At 43.9% G+C, this 8,849-nt stretch overlaps 1 protein-coding gene across 1 annotated transcript in view; it reads left to right on the top strand.

Annotated features, from left to right (window-relative positions):
- The window catches only part of MRAS (muscle RAS oncogene homolog), a 36,121-nt gene that overhangs the window by 12,640 nt on the left and 14,632 nt on the right, over positions 1-8,849 (top strand). The window contains exon 2 of the mRNA XM_008638260.2: positions 5,634-5,847. Within this exon, the coding sequence (XP_008636482.1) occupies positions 5,655-5,847 (193 nt within the window). The 5' untranslated portion in view covers positions 5,634-5,654. The remainder of the gene's footprint in view (positions 1-5,633; positions 5,848-8,849) is intronic.

Raw genomic sequence — 8,849 nt, 5'->3', positions numbered from 1 at the left:
TTCCCTTGATGTCTCCTGAGAGCTTTGGAAATAAATGAGTAAAGAAAGGGATGGTGGATTTAAATTCACAAGAAGTAATGGAAGTAAGAGTAGCTGAGCCAGCCCCCAGTTACTGAGTAGGATGCTCTCATTTCATACCTTGGAAAAAAGGCTTGGATCAGCCTCCAGTGGATACCTCTCAACTGGCAATCTTAAAGCTTTATTTGAGTTCTTAAGAGACACAGGAATGGATCTTGCGTAACTGTTTTCTTGTCACATAACTGGATTCTTCTACAGAACTGGTAGTGGCAGAGCTGTAACTGCGAATGACCCAAATCTGACTGAACTGTTGCTTTTAATAATGGAAAAAAAATCTGGCTTCTGCACCTGACTGCTGGCCTGTCAGAGTGACAGAACTCCTCTTACGTATTTTGAAAAGGGCACTACGTCACCAAGGGAAACAGGCTGAAGATTAATGGAGTTGTGGTGGGAGGTGGAGGAGGAGCTGGGAGAGGGAAGCAGAGTTGGTTTTGGACGATATTTGTCAATATGATTGACTCATGCTGTGCTGCACTTACATACAGATTGGGACACCAACAAGCATGTGCTTCCCAGTAACAAAAACAAGTGAGTCCCTGAACCCAGCCTGGCCATGGGAAAGCTGCTGCTCAGTTCTACAGCAAGGCCTCCTCCTTACATCACTTAGGGATTTGCAGAGGGGGAGGGTGGAGGGGCTGCCTACTACCTAAGCCATTTCCAGTGACGTGGCTTTTTATTATTATTATTTGTTCAGGCTATAATTCTGTGTTTCCTGAAATAACTACCAAGTGTTCATCAGGCAGCTACTGCCTTTAGCTGCCTTTTGTGTGAATCTCAAGTGCTTCATTACTCCCCCGGTGTGTTCTCTTTCTCTTACAGTAAATCTGAGCAGCATCTGTGTGGTGGGGGAGGTGATGCAATTTTGGGTTGAAAGGGAGAAAAGGTCTGGCTGGCACAGGAAACCAGTGAGGAGTTCAGGGAAGACAGCACTCAGGGTACAGCATCTTCTTGCACAAGAGGAGAATTGATGAGGCCACTTCCAGGACCCACAGATACATCCCCCCACATTCAAAACCCAGCCAATTGCAGCTCTTTACTGCTTGGTAGAGGATTTTATTTTTAAATGACAGTTGGTTTAAGACTTTCTTTTTTTTTTTTCTCCCTTTTAGTAGTAATCTGATAGTGCTTTGATCATTGCTCCAAAAGGAAATGCCTGTAATTTCCTATGCAGGTCTTACCAGGTGCTGGGCTCCATCAGATCTGGAAGCTGATGGGAGTTGAGAGCACCTGTTAGAATCCACCTTCTTAGAAAACCTCAGAGAGCTGAAATTTTACTTGGGTTTTGAAAAATGTAATGCCAGAACTACAAAGGGCATCAGACTCTGGCTTCCTACATGACAGATCTGTTCCATGCTCACTTCCTACTGGAAGACTGGAGCACGGTCCAGGTTTTGTTCAGTTTGTCCTTTTTGAGGCATTGACTGGGAAGGAAATCTGACAGACTGGAGAAAATTTGGCTAAGAGTTAATCATCTTTATTTGGTAATAATTGGCAGTGGTTTTTCATACACCAAAGAGTCCTTTGGCTCTTGAATGCTTGGGACATGGTCATGCCTACTTGAGGGAGAAATTCCTGAAGTTCATTCAGTCCTGATCAGCATGACTCAAGGGAAGCAGCAGCCTCCTGAAAGGGCATGTCCTGTCTTTCAAGGATTCTCAGTAGTTCCCAGCCCAAGGGATTGCCTATAACACATCAGGCTGAACTATTTTGGTACCTGGCTAGTGTCTCTGGGTGTGTCGTGGTGGTTGTGTGGCTGCAGCCAGCAGTCTGCAAGAGGAACAGAGAGGGAAGTGTTCAGATTTTGCGGAGTTTCAGCCCTGCAGGCACTGTGTGGAGCTGCTAATGCTTACAAAGTGGCCGAGTAAAAGGGCGTAATCGAGTGAGATGTGGGTAGAGGAAGAGTTCTTAATTGCAACCGTAGGAGTAGTTGGCAGCCTCGGTGGCTGATTGTCTTCCTCAGCCTCGGGTGAGATTGGCGTCCTCAGCTATGCAGAGCTCTGGCAGGCCATGGGTGAAGAGCCACGGACCAAAACAAGCTGATGACAGGAAAATTGCATTGGCCATGGGCTGATGGAATCATCAGCATCCATGCTTATACATTAGTATGTGCTAAAGCTCAGCCTAGTGCTGATGTGGACATAGGCTCCCTAAAGTTGTCTGCTTTGGAGAGCTGCAGCAGAGGAGGAGGGAGCTTGGTAGTTCCCACATAGGCCCTGCTGTAGCTTTTTCTGGAGGTTTCATAACAGAATTAAGCAATTTGTGTTGCATGTTGCCATGGAGACTGTAAATCACTGTCATGCTGGCCTTCTCAGTCAGGGAGCCGGTGTCTTTAATTGCACTAACCTCCCCTACAAATCCAGGGCTTGGTTCTGAGCTTGCTGACCTTCTGTAATGGCCTTGTCCTGGGATCTCAGCCTACAGGACAGCAGAGCTGGAAACAGGAAAAGGGGCGCCAGCACATCGAATATCTACTATCTGGGGTCCATTGTATTTTTTATTATTATTTTTACATTTTCATATGTGGCCACAACTCTGCTCAGAAGCTAAGATCAGACCCACCTGCATCCAGGGCAAGTTTTGTAATGAGGGTGGGGTTAGGTACACTACCTACATTTTGTGGGCCAGTCATACAAACTAAGCTGAATTTGGTGTTTTTATGTTACTTGGCTGCTCCAAGGGGATAGCTCAGCCCTTCCACTCCACCTCCATGTCCGGACAAGTAAATGGGGTTTCATGCAGTTTAATCTGCCTCCTAAAAAAATACTTTTTGCTGAGGAAGATCAGCCTCAGTGGCACCTTTGGATCAGTGTTTCTTTTTTCTTCCCATCTACCTACCCCAGAAGTAGCCACACTTCTGACTGTCTCAGCATTACTGGCTTGTGCTGTCAGGCCACCAGTCTTGCCAGTGCATATGAAGATGGTTGTATAAATCAACCTCCTTCCAGTGACTAAACCAGAGCCCTGACGGCATTTGTCAGCGTAGGGTATGGATCCTTCTCTTGGCTCCTTCAAAATAAACAACTATATAAATTGTAAGATGATTATCATCAGAGCTTATTAGTGTATTACCACATGCTGCTTTGTATTCAGACAATAGATAAAAACACTTGTGCTTCACTTTTCCCAGTCAGATCTACAGCAAACACGCTTATTCTTGCTCCCATCTGAGGACTGTGTCAGTACTCTTGCCAAAAACACATGAAAATCAGCCCAAGTGTTGTGCATTTGCCTGTAGCTCTGTGCACCTTTGAGAGTGTTTAGTCTTTTCCAGGAAATGATATATGTTATTTTAAAGGTTTGAATCATGAGCTGGTTAAGTTATAATCTTGTCAAGGCATGAGTTGTCTTCTTGCTTTGGTTATCAGGGCAGGTGGAGGGGTAGAGGGGCTGAAGTGCTTGACTTTTGGAGGGTTTTTGTTACATACATGCATGGCTGGAGCATGGGACCTGCCGTCTCAGTAGAAAGAGGAGTGTTTCCATGAGCAGTAGGAACAATCCTGCAGAAACATCTGAACTTGCTGCCTTTTGACACTCAGTAGAAGTTTTCATCTGTTGTGCTAGCATTACCTTAAATACAGGGAGTTGTGTCAACAAACCAGCCTCCAGTTCTTGACTTTTTTTTAAATTTTTTTTTTTTTCAGTTCAGTTCTTGCTGTTTTCCCCAGGCTACATAACACTCAGTCTGGTGGTTCAGACACACAGCATGACCAAACTTCTGGAAACAATGGGAAGGGAATGCCCCAATTCAGCCGATAAGCATGCTGGGCAGAGACACAGTTTGTACAATGGGCTAAACATTATCCTAGTACTTTGGGGAGCATTTCATGCAAGATAAGCTTGAGGCTCCTTAGGAGCGGGTTAAAGGGCTGGTGCAAAATGTCAGTGAAAATGTAATGCTTGTTGCTGAGCAGCAGCTTGTGGTTTGTGAGGAGGTCAAAAATCGTGCACAAACGGAGTATGTTTTTCACATCCACAGACTGTCCCCCTCCGTGTCAGTAACAATCAGTCTTTCATTCTGCCTGGCTGGAGCTGCTCCGCCATGTAAAGAAGGATGGGGTGAAATCTTGGCCATGGGCAAAGCAAAAAATCGTCATTAAATGTGTTGGAAGGAGGGGCAGAGCTTTAGCCACGGTCTGTGTCTCAAAAAGCCTGTGAGCATCATCTGACCCAAGAAGGATTACACAGAAATAAAACTTGGTCTTTCAAGCAAAAAATGAGGCATTTAGATGACATTCATAGGTTTTTCTGCAGCCCAGCCTGCTGTGTATTGACGTGTAGTCTCATAAATATGAGAAAGTGGCTCACTCAAAAATAGGGCTAAGAAACTTTTTCTTGGGGTTGTTGTGAGGAAATGCAGTAAGATGATTTGAAACCTCATCTGGTTTGGTCTTCTCCCCATCCAGCAGCTGTTGCTTCCAAACCAATACCAAGAAAATCAACTGCCTTGTCTTGAGCCTTATCATTATGATGGGGTTTTTTTATTATTTTCTCTTTAAGTGTGTGAAAGACCTCCGAGAGGATGCAATGGTCATTCAGATCTGGGAGATAGCCACCTATTTCCTCTGTGATCTGGGTCAGCATTGCTGCTGCTCATGGGGGGGTGGAGGGCACATATAGGTACAGAACCTCCTGCCTGGCTTCTCCTTGAATGAGCAGTCTCTACTGCTGACTGTTGAAATGGGCCAGTCAGCAATGACTGCCTCTTCTCCTTTCTCCACATACCTGTGCTGTTGCCCAGTTTCAGCCAGTGAATTTTTCTCAGCTTTCTTTTAAGAGGCAGCTCTGAGGTGAGAGGAGGAGTGTGGCCATGCTGCCGGGAAGCTGCTCTCCTGGCTGTGTCACAGCCACAGGCACCAGCCTTCCTGCCACAGCAGGGTTGAGGGTTTTGGGCCTTTTTAAAAAAAAAGGCAAAACAAAAACCACCTGTTGTTCCTGGCCTGCTGCCTTCTTGTTTTTATTTTTCAAACTTGAAAGTGAGAGAGAAGAAAGCAGCTAAGTGCATTTTTGTCTGCTGGCAGAGCCAGGATTGGGCCTTTAACTCCAGTTTCATCCATCACCACCAGTTCTGCCTGCAGATCTGGCCCCAGGACGAAACACACCATTTAATGTTTGCTGTACCTTGGGTTAAGTAGTGAGGAATAGCACAACTCTGACTTATCAATGGGATTTGGTCACTGGCAACAGGAAACTGTCGGGAGCTTGACAGGTGCACTGAGCCAGGGTGATTTTTGTCATTGCCATGTGGACCCACTCCCGGTAGGAAAGATATTCAATGACGTAGGTGCTGCATGTGCATTTGGTGGGAGTTAGCAATCCTTGTAGACAAGGCAGGAGTAAACAAGGCACAGTGGTGGAGTTGTCTGCATGTTTAAGTCCTGGGTCTGAGTGGGAGTAGAGCTTTTGGGAAGGGTTGGTGCTGCTGCTTCTGTGTCCAAAAGGATTTTGGATGTCAGAGCTGCCTTCACTCTCATTTCTTAGGCAGCAGGTAAAAGCTGCCTTGTGCATATTGCCCTTTTCATTGCTGGTGAGTGATTGGAGATGATCTCTTTCTCCAGCAGGTTCAGCACTCTGGAAGCATGGCTACAAGTGCCGTTCCCAGCGAAAATCTCCCCACATACAAGCTGGTGGTTGTTGGAGATGGTGGTGTGGGGAAGAGTGCTCTCACCATTCAGTTTTTCCAGAAGATTTTTGTGCCAGACTATGACCCAACTATTGAAGACTCCTACCTGAAGCACACAGAAATAGATGGGCAATGGGCAATTCTTGATGGTAAGCAAGCTACTCTCGTGATCCCCTTTCCCTTCTAGCTGAGCCTAATTGTGTCTCCCACAGCATGTTGTATCTCTCCTGCTCTGCCGTGGGCTGGCAGGAACTGGAGCTGCAGTGCATGGTCCACAGCTGGTCTCCAGCAAAGCTTCTGCTTCCAGTTGCATTGGTTCCAGTTCTGCAGAGAAATGTTTCTTGCAGGCCTGTGAAAACCTACAGATCCTCATTGACATTTGGAGTAGGCTTCTGCAGAGGCTGAATTTACAGCACTGCCAGGTGGCTATTGCTAATGATACTTCATTGTGGTTGAGCTCATCCCCTGGGAAATAACAGTGAGTGGGTAACTGAGTGAGGGTTATAACCAGAAAGAACATTTAATCAAAACTGTTGTCCACTGACGGTGTGACGATGAAGAATTGTTACAGCTCTTAGCTCCAGTCCTTCAGGTGTGATGTCTTCATATTTAATTGCCTGTTTCATTTAAATATGGATAGGGTACCAGCCTGGAGATCTGTTGTAACCAAGAGTTTTCAGTTCTTTGAACAAAAACTGCCTTTTTATTAAAAAAAAAAAAAAAAAAAAACACAAAAAACAATGAAACACACAAAAAACAAACAAACCCCCCCCCCCCCAAAAAAAAACCAAACCCAAATTAAAAAAAAACCCAACAAAATCAAAGTGACTTTATTAGCAGGTGAGGAGAAAGCCCTGTATTATCTAAAGCTGTAGCTTGTTCATTTCTGCTGCATGAGACAGACTAACCACAGCTATAAAGGGAATCTTGCTCTTAAATGTTGTAAGTTTTGTTTTGCATTGTGTAATAATTAGGTAGTACATAAAAGCAAGCGAGTATTTTGTGCCTTAATTACCCAAGTTCATGTATGTGGCCACTAACACAACTGAACTAAACTTAGCCTCACTTGTGCCGAGTTCTACCTCCACTCTCTTGTCAAGAAGGCGCTCAAGATCTTTGGTGTCTCTGCATAAGTGTCACTGGTGTGTGGGGACAGAAAGCTGGGGGATTGTCATGAGTGGTGGAATGTGGATGCTGGTGGGTTTTGCTGTGAAGACTGCTTAGCTTGGTCTGGAAACTTGAGATCTTAGTTGCGCTCTTAAGGATTTATCAGATATAATTTAGTGAATACAAATGATCATGAAGTCCTTAAAAGAACGGCTTTTATTCAGTATTAAAAACCAAAACCAGCAAACAATAAAACAAGTTAATCTTGCCAACATTTGTTCATTTGAATATGTTAATAGTTGATATGAGGGAGTATTTGTGAAATTGGTGCTGAAATGTCTCTTCTTGTCATCTGCATCAGAGATATCTACTCCCAATTAATCATCACATAATGTATATATGCACCCTTACTTTTAAAATTCCAGTCCTGTATAAAAGAAAAACACAATCCTTCTGTAAATTGAATTAATTATTTTTAGTCCAGAATCCAGCCCTCTAAATGAGCAACCTTTATCTTCACTGGTATGCCCCATGTTCTGATATGAGTACCAGCTGCTGTACATGCTGATTTTGGCTGAAATAGCCTGGGTTTTGCAAATTATTGAAAAGTAGAAAAGGCATCTTTCACTGAATATTTGGAATTTTTGTTTAGACAAAAAAAAAAAAACAATAAAAAAGCAACAACAACACAAAAACCAACCAAACTGATCTGAGTGGCAGTGGTGAAAGAAATTGTTTTCCAACAAGCAGAAGCTTAACCCTTTGTTTTGATGAAAAAGCCTTTCTTTTGCTCAGATGCAGCTTAGTGGCTGTACTTGGGCTGAACTGAATTCAGCTGTGGCCTTGAATGGCATGTTGGGAATCCCTGACTTCCAGAGTTTGTGTGCCCACAGATGCTTCACAGTGAAGCCAGAGAAGTGAAACTGCAGCTGCTTCTCTTTCCTACCACTTGAGCTTTTGAATAATCAGAATTTTGGAAGAAGGGCAGAGTTCTTGGTTGAAAAAGGATGTGACCCTTTTCCATCTGCCCAGCAGAAACAGGGCACCAAGACTGACTAACACACGTGTCATTTGCCTCAGCTCTCTGTCACAGGCTTTAGCTCTAGGCCAGTCTCAGAGGTCACCATATACTGGGACAGCTGCTCTTGTTGTGGTTACATGAATCACTTATGGTATAAAATTAGGGACAAACATGATAGGAAGGGTAAAGATGCATCATGATAAATCCTAGACTTTCCAGTTGTTCTTTATGACCAAAGCCTTTGCAAGCTGACGTTTCATGCAGTGCTTGGTGGGAAGAAGCAGCTGCCCACACCCAAAATAGGAACTAGTTTTGGAACATAAACAACCAAGTGAGGATATAGCATGAGGGGCTCTATAAGTTTTGAAGTTTTTAGAAACAGTGATTATTTTTAAAAAGCCAAATCCATAGACATCCAACAACTTCAAAAAAAAGGGAAACAGCCCACCCTTTTCCAGGCTGTTGCCTGAGCAGTTCTGTACAAAGCATTTCAAGCATTTTGTAATTGCACCAGCATGATGTTGTAAAAAAACCCTTCTGCTAGCCAGCTTGCATAAAGCATTTGGCTTCCCTCCATGAAGACCTCCACCCACATTTATTCAACAGCACTAACTGGCAGCACGATGAAATGTTTGACTTGCATTTTTTTCCTTTGCTGAAATCTCTCACTGAAAGTAGACTGAAATGGAATAGGGTTTTATTTCACATTTTACATCTTAGAGCAAAACCTGCATTCAAAATCTTCTTTTACCTATTTGTTTTTTGGCTTGGGCACATTTCTGTCTATTTTTCTCACCGAAGAGTTGTTTGTGATAGTTCTCTGCCTCTGAAAAGATTGTGGGACCTGCGTTTGTTGTGTTCAAGTCCAACACTACACAAAACCACTTTATTGTTGACCTTATGCCAGCTTTAGAAGACCATGGATGCAGTGTTTGGAGGACAAGTACTGTAGAGTGGAAGAGAGCACTTAACCTGAATCAAAGATGCATAGGCAATTTGTGGCTAGCCCATTTTTTGGTTGCT

This window comes from Corvus brachyrhynchos, unplaced genomic scaffold (assembly GCF_000691975.1).
Source record: "Corvus brachyrhynchos isolate BGI_N302 unplaced genomic scaffold, ASM69197v1 scaffold126, whole genome shotgun sequence".
In the NCBI taxonomy this organism is placed as follows: domain Eukaryota; kingdom Metazoa; phylum Chordata; class Aves; order Passeriformes; family Corvidae; genus Corvus; species Corvus brachyrhynchos.
Note: the sequence above shows the minus strand (reverse complement) of the source record. Positions and strands in the feature narration are given on the sequence as shown.